Genomic DNA, 13,162 nt, shown 5'->3' with positions numbered 1-13,162 from the left:
AAGAAGTAACCTAACCATGGAGGACCCAATCCATGACCCCACTATCCCCGGGCCCCTTCTTGTTACTGCACCCCATTCTGACCTCGCCTCGTCTTTTGACCACTCTTCGGACACTCCTAAGGGCCCTGTACCTCTTGCTGGTGCTGTTTCATCACCCCCTTGAGTTGCCGGGGTTTCGACTGACTTCTTTGATTTGTCTGACCTCCGCTCTCCTTTGACTATAAATTCCCCACTACTACCACTACCACTACTACTACTTATACCACCACCACTACCTCTTCCTGCCTATATATAGCCGTCCTGCTCCACTTCTGGTTAGTGTGGCTTTGTAAATGGTCCAAGTCGGACTGAAACATTGTCGTAAACTTCTCTCTTCTATGTGCGGGTTATTTGTGTATCCTTTGACTAGGCTTCCGGCCTCTCCCTCTACGGTGCGTCAATTTTCGAATTGCAAGCCTGTCCCACGTCGGACCAACTCCGGTCCCACTCCTAAACGCCAACGACAATTGCTTGATGATACTTCTTTGCCACCTCGTTCTACTCAGAAAAGATCGACATGTCGTGCTCTCCCTTTCCACGCTCAGTTTCGGAATGCACAATGGACTAAATTCTTTACGACCGACTTCCTCTATTGCCTATCTTTCCGACCATAGTATTAGCAAGGCGCTCTAGGCTATGTTGGTAGAGATATTTCCTCCTTTCATGCTCTCAAGAGCGGTACCTGCATCATCACTGTCCAGAATGCCACCCAAGCTCGTGATCTTTCTCTTCTTTCACATATCGATACTATTCCCGTCACTATCGAAAAACATCATTCCCTCAATTCTTGTAGTGGTACTGTTATTCTGCCTCATACCATAATCCAACAGAATTTCCAGACATGTGGCAATGACATTCTTGAACAGCTGGAACTCCAAGATCTCCCAATCCTCAAAGTAGACACTTAGGTCCTTCCTGCCCGCGGGCGGAGACGTTACCCTTGCAATGTGGCTCGATTAACTTTCGACAGCTGTGAACTCCCATCCTCTGTTTATGTAGCAGAACATCATTTACACTTTCAAAAGGTGATCCCTACATCACAACAGTGTAGAAACTGCTGGCGATTTGGTCACCCTGCAAAATATTGCAGATCTGTAGCTGAATGCCCAGTCTGTGGTGCTGATGACCATTCTAATATGTCTTGTAGTCGACCTCCCTCTTGCCTTAATTGTCATGAGGCTCGCCCTTCTCACTCTCGCCCTTGCCAGGTCTACTTAAATGAGCGAGAAATCCATTGCCTCAAAGAAGCTGAAGGTCTCCCTTATTCTATGGCAGTTTCTCAACTGCGCCTCCAAGGGAGGCTGCCTCGTATTTCTTATTCTCGTGTTGCTAAATGTCCCCCCCACTTCTGCGGTCCCATCTTCTGCAACTTCTTCTGTGGTTACCCCTCCCATAGTCACTTCTGTCTCTAATTCTTTTGCTGTCCTTGGCTCAGAAGTCCCTACTTCAACACCTCAGTCTGTTCTCACTTCTTCGTGTTCTCCCTCGCAGGCCCCGGTATCAACAAGACTTCATACGACACCTCCCAATCGTCCCTCTACTTTTCATAAGTCCAAAAAATCTCCATTGCTCAAATCTTCTTTAACCTCTCCTTCACTTCTTCCACCTCCAAATTTTACCTTCCCGGTCTCTGTACCTAGTTCTTTCCCTCTCACTGGCTCTGTTACAAGTGTGGAGGTTCACCCTCCTCGTGCTGTGCCTTCCTCCTCTGTCCCCTCCCCAGTTTCTTCCTCTTCTGCCACCTCCCAGGTTTCTGCCTCTTCAGTCCCCTCCCACACTTCTCCAGTTCTCTCCACCCTTTTGTCCACCCCTACTTTTGTACAGTCCATTACGGTTTCAATTTTTACTCGCCCTCCTCCTTCCATCTCCAATATTGTCTCCCATGCGACGTCTTTGAATTCCGAAACACTTGAAGCTATCTCTGAATATATTGCAGAGACCAAACCATCAATGGACATTGATCCACCCCCTGTTCCTTCTCTTTCCTCTCCTCCATCTGCGCAACTCCTTTCTTCGCAGCGCACCGTTCCTTCGCTGCTTGAACGTTTTCCGCTACTGCCGCATGTGGACTTTTCTAACCCCTCTAGTCCGTAGGTACCCTTACCTGCGGATTTTTGGTATCTTTATCATTGCCAATCATGGCCTATTTACAGTGGAATATACGCGGCCTCAGGGGTAATCGAGGTGAGCTTCAGGTGTTGCTCTCCCAGTTTTCCCCTATTGGTGTTTGCTTACAAGAACCAAAATTACACTCTGCAGTTACCTATCCCATCTCAGGCTATAATTTATTGTATTCTTCGGTTCCTTTTAGTGATGGGACCTTTAATGAAAGTGCCCTTCTTCTGCGCACTATTCCGTACCATCAGCTATTTGTACGTACTTCACTGCATTACATAGCAGCCCGTATCCACTTACATTTTCTATCCCGAATGTTGCCTTTCTTGTTTCGTCCCTGCCGCCACCACTTCTGTTACTCGGCCCTAATTTTAATGCCCATCATTTCCTCTGGGGGGGTCTCACTGTGATTCCCATGGCATTCAGTTGGAGGCTTTTCTTGCTTCCCATCCCCTCCATGTTTTAAATACAGGTACTCCAACCCATTTTGATCCTAGTACTTATACTCTCTTGCATTGATATCTCAGTCTGCTCTTCCTCTACTGCACTAGACTTCACCTGGTCTGTTCTCTCGGACTTACATGACAGTGATCATTTTCCAATCATTCTTACTTCTCCTTCATATTCACCACCTCTCCGTAGCCCACGCTGGCAATTTTATCAGGCAAATTGGGACCTTTACTCACTAACTACTTTTAGTGAGGTTCCTTCTTTGTCCTCCATTGATGAGCTTTTACACCTCTTCTCGTCCTCAGTTTTAACCGCAGCTTCCCAATCTATACCCCAAACCTCGGGCAGGCATTCTCAGAAGTGCGTGCCTTGGTGGTTTCCTGCTTGTGCTCGTGCAGTACGTTTGAAACACGCTGCGTGGGGCAGGTACCAGTACAATAGAACCGCTGAGAGACTTCTTGAGTTTAAGCAGAAGCGTGCGGCCGCTCGCCGTGTCATTCGTGACGCTAAACGCACTTGCTGGCAAGATTGTTTCCACCATCACCTCTGCTTCCTCTGAGTGCAGTCTGGAAAAAAGTGCGGAAACTGAGTGGTAAATACTCTACTGACCCAGCTCCTGTTCTGTGGGTTGCTGGTGTTGATATAGCAAACCCTCTTGATGTTGCCATTGAAATTGGCACTTACCTCGTCCGTATTTCCCGGGAGCTCCATCTATGCCCCTCGTTTCTTTCCTCAAAGTCTGCCAGAGAGTTAGCACCCTTGGACTTTTCTTCTCTCAAAGAAGAACCGTATAATGTGCCTTTTACACTTCAAGAACTAGAGGCGACACTCTCAGCTTGCCAATCATTGGCAGCTGGACCTGACGACATTCATATTCGGATGTTACAACATTTACATATGTGAGCCCTTGCAGTTCTCTTACACCTCTTCAATCTTATTTGGTCACAAGGAGTTCTTCCCCAGCTGTGGAAATCTGCCATTGTTCTCCCGTTCTGCAAACCAGGTACTACGGGACATGATGCCTCCCACTATCGTCCCATTGCTCTTATCAGTGCAGTTTGCAAAGTGATGGAACGTCTGGTAAATCGACGTTTAATGTGGTATTTAGAGAAACGCAACAGTCTCTCCACTTGTCAATATGGCTTTCGTAAGGGCCGTTCTACCATAGACCCCTTACTATGCTTAGATACGTATGTTTGTAATGCCTTAGCGAATAACCACTCAGTTATTGCCATGTTTTTTGACCTTGAGAAGGCATATGACACAACTTGGAGGTATAATATTTTGGCCCAAGCCCACTCCTTAGGCCTCTGAGACAACCTACCATCCTTCATTAAGAACTTTTTAACTGACAGACATTTCCGTGTTCGGGTTAATAATGTGCTCTCCTCGGACTTTGTCCAAGCTGAAGGTGTCCCCCAGGGAAGTGTTATGAGCACAACACTTTTTCTCCTTGCTATAAATGATTTGGCCTCTGGTCTTCCATCCAATATTTGGTCGTCACTCTATGTTGATGACTTCGCTATTGCTTGTGCAGGCGCTGACTGTCACCTCATTACAATTTCTCTCCAGCATGTGGTCGACTGTGTTTCTAATTGGGCCACCACTCGTGGGTTTAAATTTTCCAGTACCAAAACTCGCCAAATTACTTTCACTAGACGCTCTGTCATTTCCGATCATGCTTTGTACCTTTATGGCTCACGTATCCCTGAATGTGATAGTCTGGTTTCTAGGCCCTCTCTTTGACCGTAGGTTATCCTGGAAACCTCACATTACCTTTCTGAAGGCAACTTGTCACAGCCGGCTGAACCTTCTTGAAACCCTTGCTCATCTTTCATGGGGAGCTGATCGTCGAACTCTCTTTCGCCTACATTCAGCCCTCATTTTATCGAAACTCGATTATGGTGACCAGATCTATTCAGCGGCCTCTTCTGCTACTCTCTCTAGCCTTAATTCCATCCATCATCAGGGATTACGTTTATGCCTTGGTGCTTTTCGCTCTTCCCCTTTTGAGAGCCTCTATGCAGAAGCGAATGTTCCATCCTTGTCCGATTGCCATGATGCCCGTTGCCTTCGCTACTATGTACGCTCTCATGATCTCCGCAATCCTTCCATTTATAGAATAGTCACCGATATTAGTAGACATTCTTTATTTGTTTGCCGCCCCTGTTTGCTCCATCCCTTTTCTCTTCGCCTACATTCGCTCTTGTCTCTATTCAGTTGCGACCTTTCTATGTTCATGTAGCATCTCACTTTTCCCTACCCCCCTGGGAAGTTCCAGCTGTTCGAGTCTGTTCTTTCTCACTCCCTTGCTCAAAAGTCCAACTGCCTACAGTGGCTTCCCGCTCTCTTTTTCTTGACCACTTCCAATCTCATTCTCATGCCATCGCAGTGTACACAGATGGCTCTAAGTCTTCTGACGGTGTCGGATTCACAGCAGTGTTTCTGGACAGCATCGTGCGAGGGCATTTACCGTCTTCAGCTAGCATTTTTACTGCTGAATTGTATGCCATTCTTACAGCACTTATCCGTATTGCATCTTTGCCTGTGTCATCATTTGTGGTTGTTTCACTGCTTTACAGGCTATACAAAAATTTGATACACCTCACCCCCTAGTTCTCCATATCTAACTTTGGTTACGCCGTATCTCTACCAAGCATAAAGATATTGTTTTTTGTTGGGTCCCTGGTCATGTTGACATACAGGGCAATGAACAGGCAGACACTGCTGCACAGTCAGTAGTACATGACCTTCCAGTTTCATATAGAGGTGCTCCATTCACGGACTATTTTGCTGTTATAGCTACCCACCTTCACACCCGTTGGCAACAACGTTGGTCTTCTCTGCTCAATAACAAACTTCGTTCTATTAAACCGAGTATAGGTTACTGACTGTCTTCTTGTCATCAATGTCGAGGTTGGGAGACTACTCTTTCCCGCCTTCGCATTGGCCACACTCGTCTTACTCGTGGATATCTCGTGGAGAGGCGCCCTGCTCCTCTCTGAGAGAATTGTCAGGTTCCAGTATTGGTCAGCCACATTCTGTTAGACTGCCCACTATCAACGAGCACGCAGAATTGACCTCCAACGTTGTCTTTGCTCTGCTGCTCTCTCTTTACCTTCCCTTCTTGCTGATGGACCCTCCTTTCATCCTGACTCTCTCATTGACTTTTTGACAACAACTGACTGACTTCACAAACTCTGATGATACCTTTATCACTCCTCGCAGCCCTTTCTACCTCAATCTCTTGCTACCCTCTACCCCCACACTATCCCCTGCCTCGCTGTTTTCTGTAACCTACTAATCATCCCTCCCCCCTTTTGCCGCCCGATACCCTTGCTTCCTTCCCTGCCCTGCAGCGCTGTATAACCCTTGTGGTTTAGCGCTTATTTTTGATGATGATAATAATAATAATAATAATAATTTCCAAGTTAAAAGTCCTTCCTTTCTATAATTTAGAACACTTTATTTTCCTTAAACTGTGAAAAAGTTATAGACACTGAGTTGAGTTTAATCCCAGTTTTAGATATCTTTGACTGAAGTACAGGTGATATACAGCCTTAACCTTGTGACTGTCACAGCCCCAAGTCCAGTCAGTGTTGGAATTTAAATAATTTAAAATGGTAGAGAAAATTTCTTGTGTAATAGGACCAAAAAGGCAAAAGTTCATGGGAAGCTTAGGGAATTAAACAGATATGAAGCTAGAGGTCAAGGAGCACTTTAAGCTTCTTGGTTATTTCACTTGTATGCTGACCATTTTGTTGATTGAACATTAGAAACTGCACATTCATCAATTAGAGTTACCCTATAAGGCACCTAAACTCAAAATTCAACAAATTACAATTAAAAAAAATTCAGAATGAAAACTGTAGGCTTTCCTACCACTAAAGCAACCTTTCCTCTGTTCATTAATCACATCCCCAGGCCTCCCATGTAAAACTGGCCTCTGATTTTGAATACATCATCATACAAGTTATCAAAGTTTTACCTAATTTCCCTGCTAATAAAATATAACCAAGAATGATTGGTTGTGGTTTAGGCCATCCCAATAATTAAAGCAGACCTAATAAAATTCCATAAAACAGACTGAGGGCTAGGGGGACCTTGACCTTCAGGAAAATTGCCAAAACTCTGTTTCCACTGTTTTTGAGGCCTATTTCAGGCCATGTGAGGCCTTTGTTTAAGGGCAAAGGTCAGTTTGTGGACTTTGGGTGATGTTAGTTACAAAAAGTATTAAAGGTTTGATGACCTGAAGACTAAAGCAGCTGCACTCTGCAGTCCTTCCTTTGCAGTGTTTGTCCTTGTGTTCCATGCAGCTGTAATTGGGCAAATGTACTAAGGTTAATTAAGCATGTTCCCTGTCATCATGTCAGCCACTATTAATCAGGTACATGTTGCCTGGTGAGATCACATGATTTACCTGGGGTGGGCCAGTTGATCACTCATTACAGTGTCATGAAGGTAATGTACATATTTTTGTAACTCCCTTGACAAACCCACTGCAATTTATCCGGGTTGGGAGTATACAAGGAAAAGGAACCTAGCTTGCCTTGTGTAACCGAGTTATGACACTGCCGTGTCTTCTGGATGCCGATATCTGATGGCTTGAATTGAAGACACAACATCTGCTCATTGGTGATTCATGGGGACATTATATTCCTCTTCATCATTAAGCACATTAACCCTTTGAGGGTCCATGCTGTAGTTTTACAGTTTTGAACTCTGGGTCAGTGCTGTAGTTCTATGCTATGAGCTCATCTCGCTCAGATAAGTTGTGACCAGTAAATTTGGGCCTAGATATGAGAGAATGGGCACCATTTAAAAAAAATTCAGCAGCACGCAGTGCATGATGAAAAAAAAAAAAAAAGAAAACTGCAACCGTGTTTTTGGATTAAAACAGCAAATTTGTGGTATATTTTTTATGGTTGTATTCAGTTTCTTTTCCTCATTTGATAGAATGGAAGATATGTTACAGAAATAGAGATGATTTTTTATTGGTTTTAATTAAGACTGAAAATAGCTTGAAAATGACCTCAAAATATTGGAAATGTTTGATCTTTGCCAATCATGCGTCCAATACATGTCAGCTGGTGGGTCTAATATGCATTCATGAATGCGCTGATATTGTTTATAAAAATTACTACAATATTGCATAACATTAAATTGTCTATTTTTTTGGTGTGAATAAAAATTCTTTGCATAAAAAATCAAAATGGAATTCATGTGTAAAGCCTGGAAATGTAACAAATGAACAGAGGAAATGTTATTTGAGTGCCAGGAATGCCTGTATTGTTTATTCTGGACCCTTTTTTGAAATTTGTGTGAAACTGGCTGAATAACTAATTTCTGATCGCTTTATTGGGTAGTTGAAGTAGGTGACTGGGTGGTTTCTTGTGCTCAATCGATAAAATGGAAGGCATACTAGCTAAATAGCTAATAATTTGGTCAATTGGAACACTGTAATTTGCTGTATCAGCATAAATATCACTGATACAGCAAAATTTGCGATATTGTAATTTCATCAAATATCATACTTTTTATTTTATTACCTTCAGAAAAAGATTCTCTACCATTTCATAAGAAAAATACCTAAAAATTTGTTTGAAAATTTTTGGGCACTGTGGACATGTTTCAGATTGGGGGTCTGGACCCTGAAGGGGTCAAACACTGTCTTGAAATGCTGGACAGTTAGTTGCATACGCAAGTGTTCTAGGTCACTGCACACATTAGATTGTTCAGCACACGGCACACTTGTTGACTGATTTTAACGTAACTCGGCTTCACCATCACTTTTGAAGATTGACTCATAAACATTTGGGTTCATATTTGCAGTTAATGATTATTTTTTTTTTTTTCTAAAGTTAACTGTGCTTGAGGTCACATTTGTACTTAAATTTGCTAGTTGTTTGACCTGCTTCCGGTTCCATTGGGTTTGAATAATAGATAATTTACTTCATATTTTATCACAATTTCATATTGTGCTATATGGAAGCAGTTTAATTTTCATATACTGTACTGTATTTGTTCTTTCAGGATGCCATTGCAAAAGCAAAGGCACAACTTGAGGCAACCATTAAAGAACTTGAGCTCATTGTGGAAGATACCATGACAGTGGATCCAAAGCATCATCGACATTTTGTTTCAAGAAGAGGTGAAGTCCTGCGTCAAATTGGTGATCAGTATGGAGGAGTGACCGTCTCTTTCCCTCGGTCAGGTGTTCAGGGTGACAAGGTGAGTAATCTGTCTTCTTGGGTATTAAAGTTTTATTTTTTTTTTTTTTTTACTGGTGTTCTTGCAGTTTCTTAATACTGTTGTAATAAAAATTCAGTACAGTCTGCAAGTTTTCTGAATAAATGGATTAAGAGGATGATTTGACATGGAAGTTCAATGCATTTTTGTCAGCAATAATTCTACATAATTGTGTGTTGGTAAAGTGTCTGCACAATTACATTAGCAGCAGCGATGTATAAAAACTAAAGGACAATGTGATTCAGTAAGAAAGCATTTTAATGTTTAGTGAAGTTAGCAGAATACTCACCAGCCAGATGTTACATGTTGAACACACCTCCGGAGAATCTCCTGAGTCATTCCTGGCACTTGGGCTGTGCCCTGAGTGCCAGGAATGACTCGACTGGAGTTGAAAGAATCACCATACCCTTGTCATAGGGTTGTAAATGGTGCACCACTTGTACCAACTCTGGCACTCCTTAGGGAGCCACTGCCAGGTCACCACATGGAGAAGACCCAGGCCAGGACCTGTCCTGGCAAACTTACACGAGCTTACCAGCAGTGGTTGCCTTGTGGGGACTGACTGCTTGAGAAGTGTGATTGTGGTGGTTGCCATAGAGCATGTGAATGGAGGAGTTAAGTTACATTTGAGTGAGTTAGGTTAACAAAAAATTGAAAGAGAGGTTAGACAGAATCCCGTGTGTCAGGTTAACGAATGACGGTGAAGGACTAAAAACTGCCTCTTCACTAACCAGGGGCAATGATCTAGGGGTTCCAGAGCTCAAGAAAATGTTATCTTTCATGCTGACAAATCCTCTGTTTTATGTATGCCTAAAAATATAGTAATAACGATATATTTAATATTTTTCCATGGGGAAGTTGAAAATTCTTCCTCCATAAGCCATGTTGTTGTAAGAGGCAACTAAAATGCCAGGAGCAGGAAGCTAGTAGCCCCTTCTGTATAAATTACTAATTGTAAAAAGAAGAAAAATGTTCTAAAAGTATTTCTTCTTTTTTGGGTCAGCCTGCCTCACTGGGAGAAAGCTGGTGTGTTAAAAAAAAAATATTTAATATTTCCTAGGAAAATGTACCAACTTCTGACACCAAAGGCTGTTTGGCTACTGTGGTAATAACATTGAGAAACTCACTTCTTGGGCTGTCTTAATATATCAGGTTTGGTTAGTTTATTCACTGACAAGGGATATTTTACATAAATCACAAGATACCAAAGCAAAACAGTGGTTACTCCCATTTGGGAGAGTTGAATGTCGAGAACTTGAAGATAAAATGAGAAAATGGGTGCTGCAAGAGATGAGCAAAATCTGTTTTTTTTTTTTTTTTAATTGTAGGAATATATATAGAGGGAGGAGTACATTTTTTTTTGCTACACAGTTTAAAGAAAAAAAAAAGTTTACCACAAAAAATATGTTTGGAAATAGATGCATAACATACACAGTTCTAAAATCTTAATTACTGAACTTATAAAGCATCAATATCTAGTCACTTTGACATTTTGCATCCATTACAATTTTAATCATTTGACTGATAAACAATTGGCAACCAGTTTTTCTTCTTTTGTGTCGCTCACTTCTTTTTTCTGGAGACTGTAGCTTCAGTTGTTTTTTTGTGTTATTACAGTGTAGCAGTGAGGTCTTGTGCAGTAATGTCTGCCAAGGTGTTACCCAACAAAGTATAGTTCCTTTAAGATGTAGAACAGGATACCTTACATAACCCAAGACCACCTAAGCCTTGTTTACTTCTCAAAATGTTATCTGCTTCTGTATATTTCATTAATTTGATTGAAAAATTTGTTTAATCAAACTAATATAGTGTATTGCAGTATTATAGTACAGTGGACCCCTGGTTTCGGCCGGTGCGGAAATCGGCCAATCCGGAAATCGAACACTTTTTTTTTTTTTGGTGAAATTATCCCCCCAGATTTCATGCATCCACTCAGAAATCGTTGGTACCAGAAGCATTCACCTGGACTGTTCATACGTTCGTGACTCACTCTTGTGCACATTAAATGTCTTATTTAGGTTAATATAGAAATTTTCATTAATCCATCTATGATATTTTCTTCAAAATTATGTAAGAAACACATTACATAGCATATAAACATGCAGTGTTTATATGCTATCGAGTGGCAAGTCATGTGGAGGGTAAACATTACGTTTTCTCTGGTCGAGCGTTAGAGAAAACTGTGAATCTGGAGTCTGGCCCAGTCACCGCCCTTAACATGTGTTTGTTTACAATTCTCGGCATGAATTATTCATTACTTCTCCCTTCGTTTATGATGGCATCTAAAGGTAGTTATAAGAAACAATTAAACTCGGTGAACATGGTTTGTTGGTGGTAATAATATGGCTGTGTTCTGCTGTATAGGTAACCAGTAGGAGTAGCCCAGAGGGACTACATGTGTGTACCTACATCTGCCAGCTACCTACACTGACTTCCTACAAATAAATACTACTCGCCTCTCACCCTACATTAAGACTACAAATATTTTGAGGTAAGTAATGAATGTGCTAACCACTGAAGGGCTGCAACACTATAGTTATTCTCTATAAAAAAAATTTTTAGTTAATATTTTTGGGTGTCTGAAACTGATTATTTGGATTTACTTTATTTCTTATGGGAAATATTACCTCGGTTTTCTGCCATTTCGGATTTAGGCCAGCCTCCTGGAACAGATTAATTATGAAAACCGGGTGTCTACTGTACTTACATTGATAATCTTGCTCTTACTCATATTTAATACAGTACGTGTAATGCTTGAACATCCTGTTCATGTAGAGTAGTACTTGTTATGCCCAGATCTTTGCCTTTTAAGCAAAAATTGTGAACAAATGATACAAGATGCAAAACAACCATGGGGGGATGAGGGAGGGGAGTTGAATGATAGCTCTAGGCCCTCTGTGTTGCAGTCATCACACCATCAGGATTTGCTTGGACCACCACCTCTTTCCTGCAACATTGCAAACTACTGATGTGTTGATTGTAACACAAAAGGCCTAGATCTAATATTCAACTTTTCCCATGTTTTTTTTTTTGTTTCTTGCCTGTGTTTAAATGTATTAAACATACTGAAGTTTTTTATTACCATACCTGCATAGGACTACATTGAAAAATGTGTAGAATTCTTTGGTTCTTGGTACAGTAAGTGGATTTTTGTTTAATTTCTTAAGAAGTGAATTACAAATAGTTAAGTAATCCATGTTTGATCCTGCACATTCATGCTGTAAGTTTGCTTGTTGCTAGAGATTAATGTGTATCATGTATCTGATTATGCTATTTACAAATTTCAGGTCACCTTAAAAGGAGCCAAAGAATGTGTTGAGGGAGCCAAGGCTCGCATCCAGGAGATAGTGAATGATCTTGAAGAGAAGGTGAACTTGGAAGTAATAATTCCACAAAAATATCATCGTACTGTGATGGGTGCCCGGGGCAGTAAGGTGCAGGCACTCACTACAGAGTTTGAAGTACAAATCAAATTCCCTGAAAAAGACAGTGGCTATCTTGCCAATGGTGATGATAGTCAGGGACAACTAAATGGTGAGGTTAATGAAGAGGCAGCTGTGAGGCCTCAAGACATTGTGCGTATTACAGGCAAAAAAGACAGATGTGAAGCTGCTCGTGATGCCCTGCTAAATTTAGTGCCAGTTACTGTTGAAGAGAACATTGCCTTCAGACACCACCGCTTCATTATTGGTCAGAAAGGAGAAAATGTTCGTAATATGATGACAGAATTTGATGTTAATATTCATGTGCCCCCAGCACAGGATCAGAGTGATGTTATCAAGATTACTGGCTCACCAGCTAACACAGAGCGTGCTCGGGAAGCTTTAAGAGAAAAAGTTCGTCAATTAGAAGACGAAGAATTAGACCGCAAGGCACGATCTTTTCAGTTGCGGGTTGAAGTGGACCCTGAATATCATCCCAAAATCATTGGAAAGAAAGGTGCTGTTATCTCAAAGATCAGGGATAAACATAATGTCAACATTCAGTTTCCTCCTCGTGGTGATGTAGAGGAAAATATCATCACCATTACAGGATATGAAAAAAACGTACACGAAGCAAAAGCAGCTATCTTTGCTATCACTGGAGAACTGGATAAAATGGTAAAGGACACTGTTGAAATTGACAGCCGCATACATTCTCGTCTCATTGGTACTCGTGGGCGGGCCATCAGGAAGATTATGGAAGAATTCAAGGTAAGAGTACATTTTAATATTGATGAATATGTTCAAGATTAAAAAAAGTGTTATGTAGCTTTATACTGCATATTGCATTTTTTTTTTTTTTTTTTTTTTGTTTTCTTCCAACAAGT

The 13,162-nt window shown here is 41.5% G+C and overlaps 1 protein-coding gene across 2 annotated transcripts in view; it reads left to right on the top strand.

Annotated features, from left to right (window-relative positions):
- The window catches only part of Dp1 (satellite-binding protein 1 Dp1), a gene marked incomplete at its 3' end in the record, with an annotated part of 137,151 nt that overhangs the window by 112,768 nt on the left and 11,221 nt on the right, over nucleotides 1-13,162 (top strand). For both annotated transcript variants that reach the window (XM_070092183.1, XM_070092182.1), the window contains 2 exon segments: nucleotides 8,638-8,835; nucleotides 12,141-13,046. In XM_070092183.1, coding sequence (XP_069948284.1) covers nucleotides 8,638-8,835; nucleotides 12,141-13,046 — 1,104 coding nt within the window.

This window comes from Cherax quadricarinatus, chromosome 38 (assembly GCF_038502225.1).
Source record: "Cherax quadricarinatus isolate ZL_2023a chromosome 38, ASM3850222v1, whole genome shotgun sequence".
Classification (NCBI taxonomy): Eukaryota; Metazoa; Arthropoda; class Malacostraca; order Decapoda; family Parastacidae; genus Cherax; species Cherax quadricarinatus.
This window is presented reverse-complemented; position numbering and strand designations above follow the sequence as displayed.